Source organism: Spermophilus citellus, assembly GCF_964194105.1.
Source record: "Spermophilus citellus genome assembly, chromosome: 5".
NCBI lineage: Eukaryota > Metazoa > Chordata > Mammalia > Rodentia > Sciuridae > Spermophilus > Spermophilus citellus.
The window spans coordinates 75934418-75960643 of record NC_138186.1 but is presented as its reverse complement, the minus strand read 5'-3'; the positions used below and the strand labels follow the sequence as shown (position 1 = coordinate 75960643).

Genomic DNA, 26226 nt, shown 5'->3' with positions numbered 1-26226 from the left:
AAAGAGGTGATTGACTGCAGTTCATGAATTCCATGGCAAGTGTTAGACTAAATGGTGAAATCACTCAGAAACACTAAAACTAGAAATTAAATTAGATCATGGAGTACTCAGCAATAAATCTCAGGTAATTCATATTAGCCTTGCCATTACACTTGAGGAAAGTTACCTTAGAGAGACATACCTATATAGTGAGTATAAATAGGAGAAATTGTGCTAAGCCTGCAAGAGAAAAAAAAAAACAAAGTTAAATGTGAAGAGTTTGTATTATTTATAAAACTAAAAAGTCATATCATAGAGTTATGAAATTAATCCTAGGATTATAAAATTATTTTTACTACATATCTTTCTAATTAGTAGTGTGGTATATTGCGTGTTTACAAAAAAAGAAAAAGGTTCAAATCCATGTATAAAATATTTCCCAGAAAACCTGCTAGGGAGTCAAGCACTGTTGTTTAGGGATAAAATGAAGGAAAGAGTAGAGGTGATCCATCCATTCATCCTCCATGGAGATTGCAATCTAGAGGTAAAAGAAGAGAAGCAGGCTCAGTCATAAAAATAAACATATTGTTACAAATCTGGGATGAATTCTGGAAGGAACAATTCAGGCTATAAAAGGATTATAAAAATAAAGAACTAATCTTTACATTAATATTATATCAGCAAAACCTTTTTATAGATTATTATCTATTTCATTTTCATCTCTTTTATGCTAATAAGTTGACATTAGTACACTTGGTAGATACAAAAAATATGTATTTTAAGTCTCTGATGTCAGTCAGTGCATCTTTTTTTAAAAAAATATGTTTTTAGTCATTGATGGACCTTTATTTAATTTATTTATTTGTATGTGGTGCTGAGAATTGAACCCAGAGCCTCACACGTGCCAGGTAAACACTCTATCACTGAGCCACAACCTCAGCCTCAGTTAGTGCATATTAAAATTAATCTCTTTTGCTAAGGTTTTATCTTTAAGACAATGTACAAAGTAAATATTTACTCAGAAAAGTTATTGAGTATTTTTATTGCAGTAAGATTTTTATGTTAAAAAGACAATTCTCTCTATTAAGTGAAAATTCCAGAATCACTGCTTCCCAGAGAGTATATAGCATGATAAAGACAATAATTCAAATGTTTAAAAAATATTTACTATGATCACGTATAGCCTAATAGGAAAGTCTGATATAAAATAACTACATGAGCACATGGCAAATGTGCTCTACACCACCACTAGCAAAAAAGTCATTTGCTAGCAGTGGTCTAGAAATGACTTGTGATAGGACTTTACAGTTGGGAGAATCATCAGTTTTATCTTGACTGGCTAAGGGCAACTGAGAAGACTAGAGGAAATAATTCAGGTGTGGACATAGCACTTAGACGAAATCTCAGTAAGATGAAAGGAACAATCGTGCACATAGAATGGTTTGAACCAGTTTCCCCAAAGAGGGAAGTATAGAGTCCTTAGAGAATATACTCACATTTGGTTTGAGAGAATTTAAAGCTTTTATTAGGTATCATTCTATGGTGAACTGGAAGAGCAAAGAGGAATTAGATTGCCTAGGGACTTTGAATGTAAAGGTAAGGAATTTCAATGTAGTTCAGAGGGAAATTTTCATGGTTTGTTATTTATTTAGGAAGAAAAAAAAACTGGTAGTAATATTTATGAAAAAATTAGGGAATCCTTCTGGGCATTTCTAAGGTATCAATTGGATGACTTCTAGAAATAAATACAAGTCCCCTTGAGAAATGCAATCAACCTAGAAATAACTCAAGTTCAAACTATTTTAACATCAAAATGCAAAATGGCCTCACTTTTGATCTTAGGCTCATAAGATTTGAAATAGTTGAAGAGGGACTGTGTTAGGCAAAAAGTTTTTAATCTTTTCTATAACAAAATGAGCTTGTAGGCTTACAAAGGCCTACACCAAGTTTCTTACTACTTTAGAGACAATTATTTAGCTTCTCAGAACCAGTACACAACAAGACCTTCGTAAATCACTCAAGGTTACACTCTGTGACTCAGATGTTTTCAACACATAAAATGACCATCTTATTTGCCTTCAGTAAACCTTGGATCAACGTGTGTGCACGTGCACGAGTGTATTCCCTCTTATTTTAAACCAAACTTCCTATTATCTCTATGTAGGTTCCAAGAGCTTTTACTTATATATTTTTTTTTCTTTTTGTCTGTCTGTAAATCACAGATCTCAAGATCTGTCTCCAATGACCTCTGTTGTTCCTTCTGTTATGATGCAAGTGACCGATTCCAGATGTTCTTCCCTCAGCCTCTCTCCAGCTGCGCCACCTGTCTGCCAGGAAAATGAGTGCCACAATGGAGGCACTTGCCACCCCCTCTTCCTGTCAAGCACTGTCATTTCCTTCCAGTGTGACTGTCCGCTACATTTTACAGGCCGTTTCTGTGAAAAAGGTAATCACTTACACTTCTCTATTCCTTTTGCAAACGTCTTACGCCAGTAGAAGAGAATCTAAATATATTGGAAGTCTACAGCTGGATACTAGCATAAGCAAGAAACATCTATAGTTTTATTTTTAAATGAATTCTCATAGAATACTTCCAGTTTAATACTTCAGAAGCAAACCTAAGCTTTTGTTTACTTTTGTTTACATTAAGAATGCCTTCAATATACATTTTCAATTTCCACATAAAATAGGAGTTAAAATTCAGATATGGTGTTAGGTTATTTATGTTGTTACTTCTAAAATAATGGTGAATCCTTCCTTTGTTGCCATGGACATAATCAAGTTCCAATACTATTTACATTGCTTAATTGTTAATTAAATCACTAAGTTTTTATATTTCATAAACAGATCCCCATCTTTAAAATATTTTGGTGTTAAAAAAGAGCACATTATTTTTTGGTGCCTAAGATTATGGTCTCAGTATTAGTTGAGCTATTTATGAATTTTTAAAAAATCCCTATTGTCAACAGCTAATAGGCTCCTAAGAGGTTTTCAGTTAATTAGATCAGTGTTGGGCAAGTAAAGTCGGAAACACCTTGGGCACAGTACAAATGTATTAGGTCATTGTGTGCTACTCGGTCCTGCACTGATAGCTGAAAAGTGTCATTGTTGTCTATGTGAAGTTAATCAGTAGTTCTAAATTAGGGAGGTGGGAATGAGGATTATTACTAGATTATGATTTACATCACAGAGAATTTCATTATTTATCCAAGATTATATTGAATAATTCCTTTTTAATTGCTAATATGGGGGATGATGCTCTGAAGCTAATTCAAAGGTACCTATTTATGTTATCCATCTCCTCTTCCCAAGAGACCTTCATCATGTGGAGGAATGTTTTAATATTTAGATAAGTAAGCAAACAAATATAACAAAAAGCATAGAAATACAAAGTTTATTGTTGTGTTCATTTTAAAACATCATATAAATATTCTATTCTTTAACTGTAAAATATTTTTGAAGACACATTACACTGTGGCTTGACATTTGGGTGAACATTTCATGTTCTGAAAAATATCACAAGGTTTGTCTTTTGCTATAATTGAGACCACCTATGTTACATTCTATGAGTAAAAGTAAAGGGAAAAAAATATGAGTTGTAAAACTCTTTTAGCACCACGATTAGCCATTTGAAATACCTAGAGGACATTTTCTTTAATTCTGCACTAGATAAAATCTAATTTTCCTTCAAATATGCTTTCAGATTTTAATGTCTGAAGGTGAGTTTACCTCCTCACAAGTATTAGACACAGAGTGACCCTCAAAGTGATCATTTCTTCCTACCTTAATATCTGTGATTCTTCATCCTTTAATTCCTCATTTAGTAGTTTTGACTCTTCTGAAAACAACCCACACTTTCCTCAAGAAGAACAGAAACTCAGGATTATCTAGAGTTAAGCCTAAGGCTTGACTCAGGGTTAATTGTATTCGGTTTTTTGGGTAGCAGAATGTAGAAAACTGACCTCAGAAAAAGAATTGGAATTCTGCCCTATATTCATTGCTGGAAAAATTTTTCTATATTATTAATCACTTTTTACCTCATATATTTGACTGTTTTTCCTGTTAAATTATAACATTTTAAGAACTACTATTGGATAATAATGTTTTGCTAAACACCAGTATTCTACATAATAATCAGAATCTATGGCCAATATTTTATTAACAATTATTACTGGTTTAGAATTGCATTTCTAAAACACATTTTAATTTGATAATACACAAGGAATTTAATATGCAAAACAAAATTCATACATCAATATTATTTTTAGCCTATGAGTTATCATAGCTTATTGTCTGTAATTTTGCTATTTTTGCCTCTTTTTCTGGGGACCTCCTTCCATCTAACACAGCATAATGGTAGGATGTGATGTGCATTTTCAAAATTAGAATTTTTTTTTCAAAAATGAAAAATAGTATTAATTTTAATCATTTACTACTTACATTTGAAGAAAACTTATCTTCTTTCAGTCATAAAGAATACCAACAGTAGGTTTGTGATTTTAACCTAAGGCCCAAAATAAAATTTGTAATAGTATGCTCCTTAGAATCCAGACTCATGTGTTAATATCTGAAAAAGGCCCATAATTCAGGAATCTGGTAACATGAATGACTTTTTATAGAATGATCCATCTTGCCCAGATGCCACAAATTTTAAGTGCAGATTTCAATAAACAATATTATATGCCAGATTCAAAGTGTGTCAACTGCCTGGTGAAAACTTAACTTTAAATAAAATCCTTAAATCTTCCATATTCATATTTATTTATTTATATTTATTCTATTTGTAGATAGAAATTTTCTTACTATTTAATGATTATAATATACAAATTAATTGGAATTTACAGATAGATCACCATTAAAATAATTTCTTTTTTTTTAAGAGAGAGAGAGAGAGGGAGACAGAGAAAGAGAGAGAGAGAGAATTTTTATTTATTTTTTTTAAGCTTTCGGTGGACACAACATCTTTGTTTGTATGTGGTGCTGAGGATCCAACTCGGGTCACACGCGTGCGAGGCGAGCGCGCTACCGCTTGAGCCACATCCCCAGCCCAAAATAATTTCTTAAATACATATTTTTTGACTATAATATACATCTAAAATATACTAGCTTCCTCCTTATCCATGGTTTCACTTTTTTCAGGTATATGTGGCCAAATGTGGTCAGAAAATATCATAGGAAAATTTCTATAAATAACCAATGCATAAATTTTAGATTGAAATCTTGTGTTCATGCTCTATTCTGCCCAGAATGAATGAGTTGTTCCTTTATCTGTGTATCCATTCTTTATACTTCCCCTATCCCAGTACTCACCTAGTGATCATCTAGGTTATCCAATCAGCTACTGCTTATATCATAGTGCTTATGTTCATGTAACTCTTATTTTACTTAATAGTAACACCAAATTGTGATGTTGATGATTTGAACATGCCAAAGAGAAGCCATAGAGTGCTTTCTTTAAGTGAAAAAGTGAAAGTAGAATAATATTTTGATGGAATAGAGGGGTCACATTCAAATAACTTTTATTACAGTATATTGTTTTAATTGTTCTATTCTTTTAATTTTTGTTAATCTCTTATTATGGCTTATTTATACATGAAAATTATATTTAATTATAAATTAAAGTTAAGTTATATCATCATAAAGTAGATTTAGCAGTACCTGAATTTCAAGGGCTGGGATGTAGCTCAGTGATAGATATTACTTACAAGTGAGTATGTGTAGGGAAAAGTACAATAGCTATAGAGAGCAGTACCATCTGAGGTTTCAGCCTTCTGAGGTTTCAAGATCCATTCAGGTATCTTGGAATGTATGTATCCTTGAGGATGAAGAGGGTGGGAAGCTGCTGTATATGAACTTCTGCTTCAGGAGTAAAATTTGCAAATAACTGTGAAGAATTCTGACTTAACCAGATACTGCTCTGAGTGCTTTATACATTTCACTTAACCTCAGAGAAACCTGGCTGAAGTAGGCTTTCTAAATTACCTCCATTTATAAATGAGAATTCTAAAGCCTAGAGTTGCTATATTACTCACTCAAGGTCACAAGGCTTGTACATAATAGAAATAGGATTAGAAATAATCTTGGCTGACTGCAGAGTTCATGTTCAACAACCATGTATATTGCTGCACTATTAGAAAATCAACACTATAGAAAATAATATAGAAATTTTAAACTGTTGCACTTTTTCATCTGGTATAAAAGTATGTGTATGTGTGTTTAATTTCAGGAGAAAAAAGTTTTATTTCAAATATAAAATTTCTAAAATGAGAAAACAGAAATTAGTATTGATCTAATACATTGTTAATAAAGAAGGTATGATCATGATCTATCTAAAATTAAACTGAAAACACATTAGGTGACCCAAAAGGAACTGTATCTTAGTTAGACTGAAATGTAGAAAGTAGATTTAAGGGCTTGAATTTCAAGGGCTGGGGCTGCAGATCAGCGAAGGCATTTGCCCAGCACAGGAAAGGTCCTGAATTCAATCCCCAAACTGCACTAAAAAGAAAAAAAAAAAAAAAAAAGCACTCAAATTTCAGAAAATCTCGACACAACTGATTAAAGAACATGACATTCTGGGGGAAAAAAAATGCAATTGCACAGATATCTAGATGTAAAATGTGTTGGAAATTGATTTTTTTCTTCACAAGGCTTGCTCCTTTTTGCTTCCAGTTAATATTCTTAGCCTGTGAGAGAATGTTAAAGTATTTTATTTTAACAACTTTGATGTTTCACAGCAAAATGGAGGTGTAAATTAAAGTATAGGACTTAACTAAAATGGCACCAGATTCAGAAACACAGAGAGGATTTGTGGGGGAGGGAGGGTGCAGGACTCAGTAATGGGTCACCCAGACACATATTTCCTATTTACTTAGCACTACATCATATATTTTGCTTTATCAAATGCTCCATTATCCAATCACCTAATAACACTGACTTATAGAATTAATTTGACTAAATATGTTCCTTTTTTCCCCTCAACATATGCTGTCTTAATTCATATTAGCTAAAACTTGTTGCCTACTTTATCATAATGATCCTGCATCTCACCAGGGGAAACATAAGAGCATATATTCTTCCTTTGTTTTATATAGCTGCATGCAGGCAGATGGCTGTCTCCTACTGTAAAGTTCAGAGTGACAGATTTAGAATATCAGTGCCTTGTGCTAGGGGAAAGCGTATGCCTCTGACTATTAATTATAGGATTAACATTTTTTAAACAGCCCTTTACTTTTTAGTGTTCTATAAAACAGTTTTATAAATAGTGCAATAAAGGAGTATTTAAATGCCGTACATTGAAAGCAAGAAATCTTTCATTTTATTTGATATCCTGTCTGTATATATTCCATATATGTTTAAAGGTTAACTGTACTGAGTAAATTGCAAACCTAGAAATAAAAATGAGAGGTTTAACTAGGTGTTTTGTCTTGTTAAAATAAAAGAGACTGCTTTGATGTCTTTGTTTTTACCATAACTAGAATTGAATTTATTTATTAACTCTCAATCAGGTGGCTGAATATCAGGCATTCCAGAGCCAACACAGGGGAGAAACAGAACATTAGTGAGGCTCCTGTAACAGCAATCTATCTTTTCTCCTTAGAACTGATGGTCTATATCATCAGAAAAGGACCAAGGAATAAGTGTCTACCTTTCCCAACACAATACTCATGTCTGCAATTCTGTCTATAAAATCAGAAAGTAATGTTACATATTCATTAATAAGTGACAACTACTGAAATATTAAAATGATAAACTGAAAATGAACTGGGATTGAAAATGAAATGGGCCTCTTGATTACTTATTATCAAAGTCAGAGGATTTCATTTCTAAAGGAAGGGGCAAGATGGGGACTTCCATTCTACACTATTCTTCAGTAACAGAAAATGCACTGTCTGCTAGGAAGTACTGTTATAGGCAGTTAAAAAAAAAAAAGACAGCCCCAACCCCCACCCTCCTGGTGCCTATAACAATGATACAAATCTCAGTGGGCTAAAATCAAAATTTGATTCAGCAGGACTGTGTTCCACCCTCCAGATTCTGAGAGAGAATCTGTTGCTTGCCTTATCCAGTTTCTAAAGACTATCCATATTCCTTAGCTTGGGATCCTTTATCCACCTTCAGAGAAAGCAATATCAGGTCTAATCTTTCTCCTACTACAGCATTCAGATAAAATCTTCTACCTCCCTTTTCTACATTTGAACACTTTTGAGATAATACAGAGCCCATGGAGATAATGCAGAATAGTCTCCTTCTTAAAGTCAGCAGATCAACAATCTTAATTCCATCTGCCACCTCAACTTCCCTTTGCCATATGTAAAGTAACATATGCATAGATTCCAAGAATTAGGGTGTGATATCTTGGGGAAAGGGATTATGCTACTTACCACAGGACCTCTAGTTATCTCTCAGGGGATTTATATGATTCTACAAAAAAGTAAATTTATAGATTATCTGGTGCTCATAGAATTGATGGCAGTAATTGAAATTGGCTAAGCCAATGATAGACCAAAATTCTTTACTTACTTACATTCAATTTATAATTAGGAAAAATGTTTAACTGGGAATATGATGTTGTAAATGGTACTGAAAAGGATGAGTTGAAGAAATTAGAGTGAATAAATAAATGAAAAAGAAGAGAATTGTAATTTGTTTTGCAAGAAAGGTACATGTGAGATCAGTGGAGAAAGAAAACTGGAAATTCAGGTGCAACTCATATTGCAGAGAACCCTAAATGACAGATTTAAAATGTGAAGATTTTTAGCATTCGCTTCTAATCAGGGAAAGACAATGACTCAAGACTAGGGCTTCAGAAGGATGAACCTGACGGTAGAATATAGACAGGACTGCAGTGGGAAGAGAATGGGATGAGGAGAAAGACTGGGAGATAAACACAGAAGACTAGAAAATAGGATAGAAATTCTTTTAACTCTCAACTCTAGTTTGAGAGTACAGTAGATTTTTGTGTCCTCCATGAGGAATATAGTATAGATTTCTTTATCAAAAAACTTATTAGCCTCAATCAGCTGCTATCTTTTAATATATTATTTTGCAATGAATATAAAGCATGATATGATTTTTTTTTAATTATAAATGACAAGTCACTTTGAAGGACCCTTTTTTTCCCCTTTCTTATACTATGCTTTCTCACCTATCCACAGAAAACTTTAACCATATGCAGTAAAACTTTGCAATAGAATAAACAGTACTTATGATAAAGCAAATTATGTGGGACTATTATAGCAAAAGTTACATCTGAAGATCTGAAGTAAAGAGAACTATTATATGTGTATGTGCAAGTACACTGGAAAGTACGTTTTTTCTTGTGTCTGTACTTCAGTGCTGAATTCCTCAAGAGCCATAACTTAATTGCATACCTATATATTTGTTTCTAACAGATTGATCACTCACATGGTACTCATACACACACACACAAAGAAAATTTAAAACATGGAAGATTTGTAAAATATATATTTGGAATCTTTTCATAAGGCTATTAAAATACTTCACTACTTGAACTCACATTAACATTAAATTAATTGAAACTAATATTTTATAGGTATGAAAATAATGTTTTAAAAAAGGTATAGTAGCTCAAATGGACTACTAAGTTAAGGGCTAATCTAGAACTAGAACTCAAACTCCATACCTCAAATCCAGTATTTTATCTTCCATAATATGGAAGTCCTCCAAAGTTTTCCAACAGTAGATTCCAAATTGAGGTGTAAGGAAAATATATTCAATTGTATAAACTTGAGATAAATTAATTTATTGCATAAATTAAGAGAGTAGTGAACAGAACTGTACCAAATTATCCATGGATAGATAAATATAGATTTATTTGACTGTAAGCATACAAACATGACCTTTTATGATGTTACCAATGATCTTTTTAGTTGACAAGCACTTTTTCCTTTTTTAAATTTTTTAATTAGTGCATTATAATTATAGATAATAGTGGGATTCATCATTACATATTTACACATGAATACCATAAAACAACATGATCAACTTTGTTTTTTAAAGTATTTGTTCCTGAAATTTGTAAAGTAAGTTTGCTACAAAAATAGCAAGAAATTAATCAGAATTCCTTATATTAACTGCCTGTGAGATCAAAATAATTATGTTTAAGCAGATGTAATAATTAGAAAAAAGTGTTATTCAATGATCATGCAGTAGTTAACATTTAATGGTCCTATGGAAATACTGACCAGCAAAATACAATGAAAGGCATACATGCAATTTTAATGTTTGTTGGTGCCTTTTCAAAAAACTTAAAAAAAAAAAACAGGAGTGAACTTTAATAACTAAAGATTTCATTTAACTTAGTATATACAAAATATGAATAAAATAAAATGTTTCTGAAATATTAATGAGATACTTCATATTATTTTTTATATTAAATATTTGAATTCTAGTGTGTACTTTCTAATTGTATCATATCTGAATTCAAACTAGCCACATTTCAAGTGCTCAATACCCAGTGTGTGTGGTTGCCTTAATTTATTTTGCATACCAACACCCCAACTGAGTAGTTTATATTGAACAGAAATTTATAGACTCACAATTTTGGAAGCTGGAAAGTCCAACATTAAAGTGCTGGCATCTGTAGACTGGGGCCTGCTTCCCAAGTCAGATTGTGATGGATTGTGAGAGGGAAAGAAGGGGACAGATTTCACTATATAATATATATATATATATAATGGTACCAATCCCACCTGTGTAGGTGGATCCCTCATGGCTTTTTCGCTTCTTAAAAAGGTCTCACTTCTTAACAATCTTATAATGGCAATTATAGTTCAGCGTGAAGTTTAGGGAACATGAGCGTTCAAACTATAGCGCCAGTAAGTTCATATCAGACTGCAAATTTCCATAAAACCAAAGGAAAAGCCTTAACAATTGCAATGCTGTTGCTTCTACAGAAAAAAAAAAAAAAATATATATATATATATATATATATATATATATATATATATATATATATAGGTTCAGAGAGGTGATGAAGAGACTTTTTCACTTAAAGGCTTGTTAAAAGTAGTAAATAAGAAGATGGAAGAAGCTGAAGTTATATAAAGTCAATCAAGACACTGAATTATACCATTAATTAAAATAGCAAGCATTAAAAACTCACTTATATAACAACCTCTGGAACACCCATTTTGACATAACTTTGCATTATCTATTAGATGAGCTGCTCCATCTGGATTCCTGGATTCCTGCAGTCTTAAATGTCATCTATATGTTGATGGTTGCCAGATTTATTTATCCATGTCCTGGATTTTTGCTGCATGTCAGACATGTATTTACATTTGTACATTAAGGATGGCCTTTTACACAAAAATGAGCCATGCATCTTCTGCATGAATTCTGCTTCATTCTTTCATTCATATATTTATTTATTTATTAATCAAGTTGGATGGAGTCATTTGTCATTTCTACCACGATTTCTCTGCACATCTACTTTGTGATGAGCATTGCATTTAACACTGATTATACATTGGTGAACAAGATGGACATGCTCTCTACCATTTGTCATTGACATTGGTCTGAACTAATAAGGAAGTAAATATTCATATACACATTCCAGCTGATTTACAGGCTCTAAAACAGAGTACTGATAAAGATCAGGATCGGGTATTTAGGAAGAAGGAAAAGACCTCCTTATGAATCCATTACAAGGAAATGACATTTAAGCCAAATCTGAAAAATATAAAGCTACCAGTCATTCAAAAAGTGAAGTAAAGAATATTTCAAATGAAGAGAACAGTTTGCTGTCATAAACATGAATAAGTAAGAATGATATTTTAAAGAAAACTGTATGTACCAATAATTTTCTTATACTGAATATTGGATTAAAATAAATTAATGAAGAGAAAAATTATTTCTCAAATTCAATTTGTTTACTTAGTTCATATTTATAATGAGTCTAATTTCCCTGATCTCTAGAAAATCCATAAAGTTTTATGCCCATATGCTAAATATAAAATAGCTTGTTTTTCTCTCTGCCCTTTCAAAGAAAACACTAATCTTATCCATTTGAGAACACATCATCTGATAATTAAATTAAATGAATGGGCTTTAGTTCAGTTGTATCCTAATGTCATTTATCATTTGAAATTTTTAAATAATTGTAGCATAACTAAACTAATATTTTTTTGATCATGTTACTTACAATAAAATGGTAAAGATTTGAAAGAAAATAACTGTTCTCCAGTTAACTAGAAGAAATCAATGTAAAGAATTGAAGGATATAAATTTAGATGATATGAGAATAGACCAACAATAAAAATGAAGGCTAATGTTAACTTTACTAAAATGTTGCTACAGAGGGCAAAACAAAAGTACTATAATGACCAAAGCTAATTAAGAATATGTGGTCTGTAAGAAACTAATTTTTACACCAGTATTTTCTTTAATATGTGATGTGTCTTTGGCAGGAAAAATTAATTTCTATTTAGAAGGTAATGTCAGATCCTTACTTGTAAATATTCTTTTATTAATGAAATTGAGAACCACCTGAATAGAGGAATTTATTATTTAAATTGTCCTTGAAATATTAAATTGATTTCAGTTGCTTTAATCTGTTTTGTTAGGTGTCTTAGTGGATGGATGCCTTTTTATTCTATACCCAGGATCACAGCAATAGATATGAATAAACAGGAACAGATACAGAAACTGAAAATTATCCTTGGACACGTGTGTCATCCTTTGCCTTAAGTTCCTTTGGCCATATGCTGATTAAAAGTGGAGAATGGATCCTTGGGGTAATCTCAGTGCTTCCATAGATGAATGTCAAATTATCCTAGTTCATTTTGTGCTGGTATAACAGAATAACAGAGACTGGGTAATTTATAATGAAAGTTGGCTCACAGTTCTGGAAGAAGAGAAATCCAAGATTGAGGGCTGCATCTGATGAGGGCTTTTTTAATGTGTCATCCCATGACAGGACAAAGAGAAGATAACAGAGAGACAAGGGAAGGGGAGAAACTGAATTTTCCCTTTTATAACTAACCCACTCCTGTGATGGTGGCATTCACCCACCCTCATGACCTAATCATCTATCATTAGACCCCAACCTCTCAACATTTTTGCACAGGAGACTGTTTCCAACTCATGCTTTGGGAAGGACACATTTCAAACCACGGGATGGATATAATAACTAAGGAATAAAGCAACAGGTAAAAACCGATAGTGTTTACCAATTCACAGTTGGTATACCTCATGCCAAAATGTTTTCATGCACCTTTTTTTTCAATCTACACAACAATGTTATAAATCAAATATTTTATTAGTCAACATTCTTTTTGTCTCCAATCTGTAGAAACCAACTCCAATCCGTAGAAATAAAATAGCTGACATGTATTGGAGGTATAGTATTTGATAGGCATAATTTTAACCTGTAGTGATTCATTTAATCCTCATGAGTATTATTTTGGAGTAAATATTATTCTATCCTCATAATTCAGAAGAGAATATTGGGACAGGGTTCAGATGATTTTACATGGTTACTTTGTCAATAATTCTGGAATTGAGATTTAAATCTAAGCTTTTTGAAAAATTCCAACCATCCGATACAAGTCAATGTAAGCAAAAACAGGGAAAATTATTATTAAAATAGAGCAGCCAGCTTCATGTGAAAATACACTCTACTGTCGTATATATCTAAAAAGAACAATTTTTAAAAAACATTAAAAATACATATATAGCAGCCAGGCATGGTAGTGTATACCTGTATTTCCAGTTACTTAGGAGGTTAAAGTGGAAAGATCATTTGAGCCCAGGAGTTGGAGACCAGTCTAGGGAACATAACAAGACCTCCTCTCAAAAAAAAAAAAAAAAAAAAAAAAGTATTTAAGTGACATCTCATTGAATCCCAGTATAGAAATACAAAGGTATCCCTGAAAGTGAGCTAGAGCTAGAGACAAAAGCACTCAGAACTTTCTGTTTCATTCTTCCTCTCATTTCCTGACAGTGGCTTTTAATCACCACTGTAGAATCATGCTTGGATCCACCCTACGAAAGAGATGCTGACTTTCCAGTTTGGCTAAGGAGAATCACCCTTTGCCCAATCACTCTGGCCAAAAATATGTCATGCTGGCCTGACTGCTGAGAGTCAGCTTAGTGATTTATCCTGCAGATCAGAAAGCAGTATCCAAAAGGAAGAATTATGGTGAGCTGCAAATGTACCCCAAAATATGTGAACTACACCCATTAATATCCTCATACTATTGATGAAGAAACTGAGCAGAGAGAAAATAATCAAAGTGCTCAGAGTTCAAAGCAAGGTGTATTCAATGCCAACATCTATGCTTTTAAATACTGTGCGTTCTTTTTTTAAGTAGAGGGATACTGGGCAATGAACCTGGGAGTGTCTTACTACTGATCTACATATATATTCCTTTATATATTTTATTTTGAGACAGGATATCCTTAAGTTGCTGAGGATCTCACTAAATTGCTAAGACTGGTTGGTCTTGAACTTGCAATCCTCCTGTCTCAGCCTCCAGAGTCTCTGGGATTATAGGCATGTGCCACTTTGTAAGACATAACTACTATACATTTCTATTAAAATTTTCCCCTAGAAAATAAACAACAAAAACTCAAGGGTATAAGAATTGAGACAATACCATCTCCATTGACATAGTAATGTGTGTAGTTGTTTGGTGACCTGAATGGGTGGTTTGCACTCAAAAGTAACTTCTCCTAGCACTGACTTAAGATCTATTCACCAGATTTCTTTTCCACCTTCTTCAGGTATATTCATTCAGGTATATTCCATAGTTTTCAGGTCACTTGCAGGTATTAGAAAGTCTAATCTAGTTTAATAACTCTGGCACCAACTTTGAAACTGTCCATTCCTTAATTACCTGTCTCCCTTTGATATCATTACCCCTCCCCCCAACCAGAGTCTCCAGGTCAGATCAGGAGACAGTAATCAGAAAGAAAATAACAGTTTTCCTTAGCAGATTGTAATTCAGTGTGGACAGCAAACACATTCTGTTATTGCTGGAGCATCAATGTTTTGCTGGCCATTCCCTGAAACATCTTTCCCTGTTGTAGGTTGTGCACTCTCAGCTAACATCATGCAAATTCCCTTTAGCACCTGTTGGGGAAGTACATTTTTGCCCTTTATGGTCGGTGCACCTGACAGGGCAGACACATTTTTGGATAAGATCATTTCTAGATGATTGAGCCCTGCTAGCTTCCTTGTCATCGAAGGGCAGTCGCACCTGTGCATGAGTCCTCTTTCTCCTCCATAACTTTGCAGGGCTGCTTCAGTCTTCGGACAACTTTCAAGATTCTCCCAGCCAGGGGCAGATCCCAGTTTCCATTCCCTGCCTCCTAACTCCAGGATGTCAAAGATAAACACATCCAGACAGAAAAATAGGACATAAAGAAGTGAAAACAGATTATTCAGTCACTTCTGGCAGCTAAGGAAAGAGCTGAGCTCCACTCTGATTTGTGCCAAGGAATGAGACTATGATTGAACATTTTAAAGGAGAACAAGGGAGGGAATGAGTGGGACTTGGGTAGAGTTGGAGTAGTAAAAATTTCCAAAGACTAGTAAGGGTAAACATTAGGCAAACTGTGTCTGCTAGCTGGCAATTGTGCAAGTCAAAGCTTAATCCTCCCACACAGATGGAAATGTGGAAGTCCTGTGTTTCTCATTGATTATATTTTAAAGGAAGGGCTCTCATATTTCTAAGAAAGACACTATTTGTCTTAGGATACAGACACATCACAGGGACAAAAGTAGAATTAATGATTGTAAGCACTTTTTAGTAAATGCAAGGAAGACAGGTCAGAAGCCTATCTTTAGATGTTAGTTAAAATGAACAGTAAATTTGCCTAGCAGCCTTGAGCCTTCTCTTGCAGGAATTTTAATGGGGGGCTTGATGGTGGAGCTGGAGCCACCTTTGAGGACGCGTAGCCTTATCTGATAAAGACAATGCTACAGTTTGGTTCTCTTTTGGTACAGAGGTTTGGAGTCATTATGTGCTGAGATTCTATAGTTCTCTAGAAACACATGGAAGATTCTTCCAAGAATTCTCTCTGAACAGAGCAACACGGTTCTACAAATTGTGTCGGCTATACTAGCACATGTCCTGCTAATCATGATTACTGAGCAATAATTCCATAGGCTTCCTCACTTGGTGTGCATGCAGACAGGATATGCTGCCATACATTCTACTATTCTGAAGAATTCTCCCCAATGATAAATCTCTGGCTTTCTCTTATGCAGATTTTAGGGAAACCATAGTTATAGCATTTAACATTTGGATGTGTGTAGTTCCCCTCTTTAGGAAAAGAGGTAATTATCACCTATTGCTTGCAGTTTGGAATATTTCATAAGAATTTCGAGAAAACAGGAAATTCTCATCAAATGTATCTTATAGTTGGTACTATATTAACACAGGGTTACAATATATTTGAACCGAGATAGAATGAATTCCCCTCTAGTCATAGTAGTATTTCTTCTTGTGGTTCTTTTGAAACATTTTCAATGGCTTATCCTACTGGCAGAAGAGATACAACTATACTCAAAGGATTTCTGAAGACAGCTAAATCCCAAAGGTTTTAAATCTCTCGTTTGTTTTTTTTTTTTAATCTTAAAAGTTATACACTGTTTACTTTCTATGGTATATGAGTTGTAATATAAAGAGTGAATAAAATAATTATCCATGATTTTTCAAATTTCTCATGTGACTTAGTGAAAGAGCAACTGTAGAAGAGGAAAGGTTATTTTAGTGGCTCACGGTTTCAGAGATTTTAGTTCATACAAGGCTGACTCCATCCTGCAGGCTCAAGGTGGGACAGCCCTCATCATGGCCGGAGAGTGTAGCAGAGGGAAGCAGCTCACATGATGATCAGAAAGCAGAGAGAGGTCTCCACTTGCCAAATACAAATATATACCCCAAGCTCCACCCCAATTCCCACCTCCTCCAGCTACACCCTACAACTTCAGTTACAACCCAGTTAATCCCTATCAGGGGATTAATTCACTGATTGGGTTAAGGCTCCTACAACACAATCATTTCTCCTCTTAACCTTCTTGCATCCTCTCACACGTGAACTATTGGGGGACACCTCACATCCAAACCATAACACAATTTGAGAACATTTTTAGCTCTAAAATGTACTGAGCCCTCATTGGATGTCTAACATGAAACTTCCTGGATTCTATTCAGTCATTATTCTTGACTCTGACCTAAGGAGCCTTCTATAAAACTGTTCATCACCAGCTGGGATGTCTGTCTTTACCTTGACAAGAAAGATTGTTTAATCAGGCTTTTCTCTTATGTTGCTACATAATTTTTTTTGCAGAATGAGTTCCTCAAGAAGCCTAATCTGAGACAGAGATTATAATGTGGGAAAAATTTTAAGACAGCAGTGAGTGTTTCAGTTAGCTTGTCATACCAATATATCTCCCTTACATCCCTGAGATTCAACAAGTAGGTTTTCTAGTCTTTTATAGCCTGAAATTCTAACATGGACTTCTCTACCAACTTTTTATGACACTACCCACCAATAGAACAACTTCTGAAAAACAAAGAACTTTGGAAGAAAAAATGTTGTTTGGAGCTGGAGGGAGTATCTTAAGGTCCATATACTCATTTTGGTTTTTATTTCTAAATTTTTTATTCCTAATCTCACAAAGTTCAAGAATGTGATTTCTTTCTGCATGATTACCTAAAGTTTTCTACTGGATTCCCAGAGGTTTCATTCATCTGGATTCATTAGTGGCTTTTCCAAAGGATCTTCTTCCAAATGCATTTTTCTTTCCTGACACATTGTCCTCTATGATCTGAGGCCTGCTTACCTGTCTAGTTTTGTTTTCCTTCAGCTTTCAGGCATCCAAATCTGTAATCCAATTGTGCTAATGATTCAAAATATATCATATATCTAATAAAATACTCTGAGATATGTGTAAGTATATCCTATGGAATGTGCATTTTTATGAACAGTGTGCAGTTATTGCTTTGTATTTCTGTACAAGAAGGATGGAAATTGGTGACTAACAAGGTGCCCTTTAAGGAATCCACAGAACTACTGCTGAAATTTTCTATGATTTAAGCTTTTCAATAACAATATTGTTTGCTTTTTCACAAATTTATAACACCTGATTTAAGTAAGAATCTAAAAGCCCTGTCTGTTGTGGATTCCTATGTGCAGCACATCTGATATGTCTTGGCATAAAATGCAAAAGAGCCATTTAAGATTAGTTTCTTTATTCAAATTACCATGTGCAGTGCCAAAATTGTGTTCTGGAAAAAACCTGTTAACATTTTGGGAAATGCAAAGATCAAAACAAAGAGAGAAAAAAAGGCAAAAAGCCAAAGCGAGTTTTCTTTCTTACATAATGAGTTTATATTGTATTTCTATTCCGTTTCTAGGTTGAAACTTGAGAACTGTACAAATATTCACATAAAGTTGATTCATAATTCGCTTTTTGTTGAGGTGATAAAAAGGCATTATGTATGAATGTCCAAAAAGATTACTGTGTAATCACTTGAAAATAGCCAGCATTGAGAATTGCTAAAAATGATGAATGTGTGACTCTGGACACAATTAGAGTTTGTGAAATCAAGCATACCATTGTTCAGATGTTTGAACATATGTTTGAAAGCCCAGAGCAACTCTGTATGGAATTGTTCCCTATTGTAAAGCAATGTTCCCTTCATTTTAAACCCATTTGTATTACATTGAAAAAAATGTAAACCACATATATCAGGTTAATTTACATTTAGATCATTTGAAAAGCTATCTTATAAAATGGCCTCTAATGTTTCACTATTTATATTTTAAGGCACTACCATCCCACATTAATGTTTCATAAATCTCTGGATTAGAGCATCATATTTCTACCTTTTAACTAAAAGCTAGAAACTTTGGTAGTATTGGTGACCCTTGTGCAAATCATATTCATTGTATGCAGCTGGGTTTTCATCACATTGGATACACATAAAAATTGTTTATATTAATTTATAAAAAATAATACTAATCCAGTCTTATACACCCCATGCCAATCCATTTTGTGTTTCTATCTATACTGTTGCACATCAAATTATTGACTTTGTTTTAAAATAATCCTTATTTTCATGGGCTTCTGAAAGTCTCTGCTACTGAACACATTTCCATCTGTCTTTAAGCAGAATTACTCTTGGTCAAGCTCATGATTAACTTAGTTAAATCTGTTTTGTTTACTATTCCAAGATTATGCGATTTTTTTTTTCAAACTTCAGAAGTGACTTCTCCCAGCACGCTCTTCCAAACACATTCCACAAAAATAATTCTTTTCTACATAGTAGTATGGTGTAAATAATGTGTTATCCTCACTTTAGGGAGGAAAATAATGATCTGTAGGCCCAGATCTACCTCATTAATTGTTAAATCTCTCTTTCTGTGGTCATTTACTGTCTTTTACTACCGATTGTTACACAGATTGGACCACCTGAAGTTTCAAATGATTCTGTTGTTGTCTCTTCAGAGACTTATGCCTCCTGTCATTTGGATTACAGAAGTACAATTTAGCCTACAAAAAGTAAACAGGTTCAAAGACAAAGGCCTGTGATCTTCCAATAAACACTCCCGCTACAGCTACATTTAGAGGACTTTTTTATCAGCACATTTTGTGCAAATTGTTCAACTTGCTATACATACAAAATAATACCAGAGCATTTACATATATCTACAATTATAGAGTTGTCCGATAAATTCAAGATTTTCAGTAAGATTTAAATTTTGGAAAAACAATGAAACATTATTGTGTAAATATTTTACAAATCTTGCATGAGGCATACTACTCAAAAACATCTAAAATCGAAATTGAGGTCCATGTGATGTACATTATTTAATAGATCTGACAATCCTGTAACTATATTAAGGATAGACTTATTAGAACTTGAAATAACATTAAAAATGGTTTAGTAAATGAGTCATCTATTCTTCCTTCTCTCTCTCTCTCTCTCTCTCTCTCTCTCTCTCTCTCTCTCTCTCTTTTGATTTTATGTTTCTTTTTTTCCTAGTAGTTCTGCATCTTGAACCCAGGGCCTTGTCCACACAGGGCAAAGTATTCTATCTCTGAGCTATATCCCCAGCCCTAAAATTTTACAATGAGGGGCCACATAGTAAATATTTTAGGTACGTTGGGTCACAAATGACCTTATTATGTATTTTTTTAAAATAAAAGACCTTCAATACAAGTAACAATAAGTGCAGGCAAAGATGTGTGGCAAAAGGAACACTTACACATTGTTGGTGAAAATCAGTACAGAGGTTACTATAAAAGCTAAAAAGAGAACAACAGTATGATCGATCCAGCTATACCACTCGTTAGTATTTATCTAAAATAATTTAAATCAGCATGCTTTAGAGAAAACACACATATCCATATTTATCCTAGCACAATTCAGAACAAACCAGTTATGGAATCAACATGGGTGTCTGTCACTTAATGAATGAATAAAGAAAATGTGATTTATATACACAATAGAGTTTTATTTTGCCATAAACTAGAAAAAAATGTCATTTTCAGGAAAATGAGTAGAACTGGAGATTACAACTTTGATTGAAATGAGTCACATTCAGAAAAGTATCATATGCTTTCCCTCATATGTAGAGGCTAAAGATAAAAAAAAAAAACGGGGCCTATAAAAGTAGAAGGTTGACCATTAGTGACCATTAAACTCGAAAAAGGGAATCAGGGGGATGTAGCAGAGTCGGTTGAAGAGATAGTGGGGAGTAAAATTGATCAAATTGTTTTTTATGTATGTATAAATATGCCACCATGAAACATACCACTCTATGATTAATAGGCACCAATAAGGAAAAAAAGTTCATGAAAAAAAATATTTTCAAAGATGTAAAAAATCACTCATAACCCACAACTGTAACCCCAATTGCACAAAACTAGGTCTGGGTTGGATTTGACTCAAAAGTCATGGGTTACCAACGCCTGGATTGGGTCATTAGCTCTGATTTTACATATGAACCTGAAATGCTTTTGTATGATCTTTTCTTGATTTTCCTTAAAACATTAGATCAGCATGTGTTATTGATAAGAAAAATGCTGGCTCCGAATTCCTATCATCTCACAAATCATCAAGCTAAAAATAGCTTCTGCTGTTCGACCAAATGAGAAACTCAATCTTATCCTTATGTCCTTTCTGAAATTCATACATTGTCTCTTTTGGTACAGAGTTTGCCCATCTTTAGTCCTCTGTTGCCCCTTACTTACTTCCTCTGTAGAAAAGGAGTGAAAATTAAGTGGTTCTGAACAGACTTTCAAAAATCTCTTAATTTAAGGTGATTGAAAAAGAACTGGATTCTAATTCTGATGAGTAACTTTGGATAAATCATTAACTTTCCCAAACATCATTCATTATTTATTTTTGTTTAAATGTTCATTGAGTGATCCTTATCAATATATAAATTTATGAACACAAAAATAAAAATAAAATATACTGTCAGACTATTCAGGATTTCTTTCTAACTTCCCTATTTGATCTTTAGTAATTTGTCCTTACCAGGGTATCCCCTGGATTCTGAGACCTTTATTCAAACTCAAATTCCTGCCTCAGACTGATTTCACAATATTCATACAATCCTCCAAACACTCTCAGTAGCAGTCAACCTGTATAGTTTTGGTTTACTTACACATTCTTCTTCAAGTGAATCTATTTTTCCTTCCTTGACTTCTTCCTGCAATGTGTGATTTGAGCACAGGAAAGCAATATAGTAACACAAAATTCAGTGACTGTGTTTGATAAATGAATGCAGTCATTAACAGAAGTTTGATACATTGCATAAAACTTATTATTATTGTTAGTGTTGCTTTTCTCCTAAGCCTGAAATTATAAACTTCTCTAAACCAGTGAGTGCCTCTTATTATGCTGTCAATCAAACTGAAGTTCAATTTTCTACTTTTGATGTTTTTTCTATTCTCTCGAGTTTTTTTTCCTTGAAGAATAAATTGGAATCAAAACAACATCATGTCTCCCTAGTGATTTCATACTACTGCATTAAGCAATAATCTATCCAATATTATAGAGAGCTTTAATTATGGATGTGTGTATCCACAGCTATACATGCATATTTTAGCATATATACAAACATTTAAATTATTTCCACTTAAAAATTAGCATTTTGCCATTTATTTTGGATTTCTGCCTTCTGGAAATCATTTTCCTGTGTTTGTACTTTCTTATATTCATCATGATTATATATCTTGTCATCCATCTTCCATCCATAACTTTTTAAAATTCCTTCAGCTAACCAGTAATTTATTTGGGTAGGCTCAACTTGTATAATTATATACTTATGGACTTTCTTTCTAGATAAGATTATTTGAAATTACATAGTGGCAATAGAACCCAGTAGTATTTTATTTCTCTAAGGCAATGTGCTTTTTGGAAAGATTATACAACAATATTATATCTACCTCATATGTGTGTGTGTGTGTGCGTGCTTGTGTGTGCATGTATATAATATAAAAGGTAAATTTTAAGAGTATAAATATACAAAGAAATTTATATATAAAATAAATTAGACTAATTAAATTTAGAAAGTTTTATCTAAGAAGAAGAGAGATTGTGCATTGTCCATACAGGAATAAAAAGAGACATCAGAATCTGAGAGTAAATTTAGTCTTTCTCATTGGTGGTGGGAGATGATTTTAGGCATTGCTTAAACTGACATTGCATGACATTTTAATACCAATGGAGAAAGTTTTTCTCTTTAGATAGTCTTTTGATCCTTCAGATTACTCAAAAGTCTCAACTTTATTCTGTTATATCCAGAACATGTCTACATGGGACTCTTTTGTTTTTGTTTTTTTTCCCAAAAATTTAAGTTCTCAGTTTTACAATTTCTGGGGAAGACAAAATAGCTCTCTAATTTATTATTATGATTATTTTTATACTGACTGATATGAACTGAATTGTGTCTTCCCAATATGCACATGTAAAAGCACTAAACCCACTATTTCAAAATATAAATATATACAATGATAAAGCCCTTAAAAAAGTTATGAAGTTAAAATAATGCCATTGTGGTGGGCCTTATTTCAGTTTGACCTGTTTCCTATTATATTCTCAAATACATTCTTGCCATGTGTCTCCATGTTTGTCTAAGTTTCCCGATGTAACAAGATGCCAAGGAGAGTGACGACTTCAGAAGAAACGCAGCCTGCGGATATGTATATCTTGGATTTCTGGCTCCATGACTGTGAGAAAATAAATATGCATGGGTTAAACCACTCAATGTGAATAATATTATGTTATGGCAGCCCTAGAAAAATAATGTAGTTACCATCTATTTTTGTAAAATGCTAATATATCCATCTGTCATGGTGATATAAATATACCTTTTAATAATAAATTAGCTTTTATAAAAGAATAAGAAAAAATGTAAATAAATGATGGTAGTGCTAAGTAAATTTTTAGAGGCCAGGATACATAGGAAATAAGTTGTAATGTATCATTGGTGACACCAAAACTTGGAGTAAGATTAGGGAAAGGTTAATGAAAGATACAAAAAATTAGACATTATCAAACAGGCAAAACACAATCTAGAACAAAACAAAATCAAGGATATCAAAGAGGAGATTAAGACTCATATTACTTCAACTGTATAAAAAGCACAGCATTTATAAAAATAAGAGTTTAGAGAAGAAGACTGGATTTTCCATTCAACAACAGACCCACAATGAGGACTTCACGAGGTGGTTTGAAAAGAAACTGAGACAGTTCATAGTTAAGCAGAAAGGAGAGAGCTAGGGCCATGGCCAAAGGCAACAAATATGTTTCAAGTTTAAGAGTGTAGTCTGCATCTCTTAAAAGCAGAAAGGAAGGGACTGATAAGAAGAAATATTTTATGAAGACAAAATATGACATTGAAGAAGTGAAGTCTTGAAGAAATACTGAAAAGAGTAGAATTGAGAACAGAGGAAAAAGCCTGTAAAGAAACTGAGATGGAGAAAAGCATATGTTATACTTAGACTGCATGGTCATTGATTGAAAACATGGATATTTATTATGCATATAGAGTTATGATATGATGGATTGAGCTCACTGATGCATCTGTGACTTAAGCTTCAGCATTTCTCAGGATCTATAGAAGAAAGGAGTATTAAGAAGGGTGAAAAAGAAGGAAAGATAATTTTAAGATATCACTAGTATAGTATCACATTTATTATGCTCTATTTGAAACATAAACCTTGTTATTTTTATTTATATATGACAGCAGAGTGCATTAAAATTCATATTACACATATAGACCATAATTTTTCATATCTCTGGTTGTATACGATGTTTATTCACACTAATTTGTGTCTTCATATCTGTACTTTTGGTAATATTGATCATCACATTCAACAATCATTAATAACCCCATGTCCTCACCCTTCCCTCCAACCCCTCTGCTCTATGTAAAGTTTGTCTATTCTTCCCATGCTCCCACTCCCTATCCCACTATGAATCATATATCAAAGAAAACATTCTGCATTTGTTCCTTTGGGATTGGCTAACTTCACTTAGCATTATCTTCTCCAACTCCATCCATTTCCCTACAAAAGCCATGATTTTATTCCCTTTTATTGCTGAGTAATATTCCATTGTGTATATATGCCACATTTTTTAATCCATTCATTTATTGAAGGGCATCTAGTTTGGTTCCACAGTTTAGCTATTGAGAATTGTGCTGTTATATACATTGATTTGGCTGTGTTCCTGTAGTTGTTTGTAAGTCCTTTGGGTATAGTCCAAGGAGAGGGATAGCTGGGTCAAATGGTGGTTCCATTCCCAATGTTCCAAGAAACCTCCATACTGCTTTCCATATTGGCTGTACCAATTTGCAATCCCACCAGCAGCATATGAGTGTACTTTTTTCCCCACATCCTTGCTAACATTTATTGTTGTTTGTATGCATAATAGCTGCCATTCTGACTGGAGTGAGATGAAATCTTAGAGTGATTTTGATTTGCATTTTTGTAATTGCTAGTGATGATGAACATTTTTTTCATGTATTTGTTGATTGATTGTATGTCATCTTCTGAGAAGTGTGTCTTCATGTCCTTGGCCCATTTCTTTATTGAGTTATTTGTTTGTTTGTTTGTTTTTGAGTTCTTTATATACCCTAGAGATTAGTGCTCTATCTGATGTGTGAGGGGTAAAGATATGCTCCTAAAATGTAGGCTCTCTAAAGGATGCCAAGAACATGCATTGGAGAAAAGATAGCCTCTTAAACAAATGGTGCTGGAAAAACTGGAAATCCATGTGTAACAAAATGAAATTAAACCCCTATCTCTTGCCATGCACAAAACTCAACTCAAAATGGATCAAGGTCTTAGGAATACCACCAGAGACCCTGCATCTAATAGAAGAAAAAGTAGGCCCTAATCTTCATCATGTGGGATTAGGCCCCAACTTCCTTAATAAGACTCTTGTGGCACAAGAATTAAAATCAAGAATCAATAAATGGGATAGACTCAAACTAAAAAGTTTCTTCTCAGCAAAAGAAACAATCTTTGAGGTGAATAGAAAACCTTGTTATTTCTACAGTGTACGTAGTACTAGGAAAACATATTTGTAATTAAATGACGCTTTCAATCTCATAATTTGAAATTTTTCAGAAATATGACCTTAGGAGATGGCTTTTAAAGTGTAAATTGATATGGCAGCTGTTATGCAAAATTTGAGGTTCTGATATTTACAGGGTTTGCCAGTTGATTATTTTTGTGTAAGTAGAAATATTCCCTTAGTGCTAACATGTCCATGAAAAAATGAGACAATTCAATGAACTCTAAAGAGGATTAGCCATTTCCTTGCAAAAGGACATTAGTATCTATTGATCAATGCAGTCATGCTCTCATTATTCAAAAATATTTACTAAATATTTAACATGAAAAATTACAATGGAATTTGCATATAAAAGATGTAATTTTTACATTTATTCCTGTTTTCTTCTCTTTTTCCTCAAGATTATTCAGAAACATGATATTTCAATTAAATTAACAATACACTTGCACTCAAGAGTTCATTAAGCCTCAAAAAAATCACAAAATGACATTAAGAGAAATTAAGAATAAATACACTTGTAACCCAAAGTATTTTTACATGCTGTTATCATTGTTGTTCGATTTCTTTTTGGACTTACATTTTATGCCATTTCTGTAATTGTTCTTAAAAGTTTACCCCAGGTTATCTGGGTTCTGATCTTTATCTGACAAGCCATGGATTGTCACCGTAATAT

General features: G+C 33.3%; 1 protein-coding gene across 1 annotated transcript in view; it reads left to right on the top strand.

Moving 5' to 3' along the window:
• Positions 1 to 26226, top strand: part of EYS (eyes shut homolog) — a gene marked incomplete at its 5' end in the record, with an annotated part of 1607607 nt that overhangs the window by 1138774 nt on the left and 442607 nt on the right. Inside the window, 1 exon segment of the mRNA XM_081294994.1 lies at positions 2202 to 2425. Within this exon segment, the coding sequence (XP_081151120.1) occupies positions 2202 to 2425 (224 nt within the window).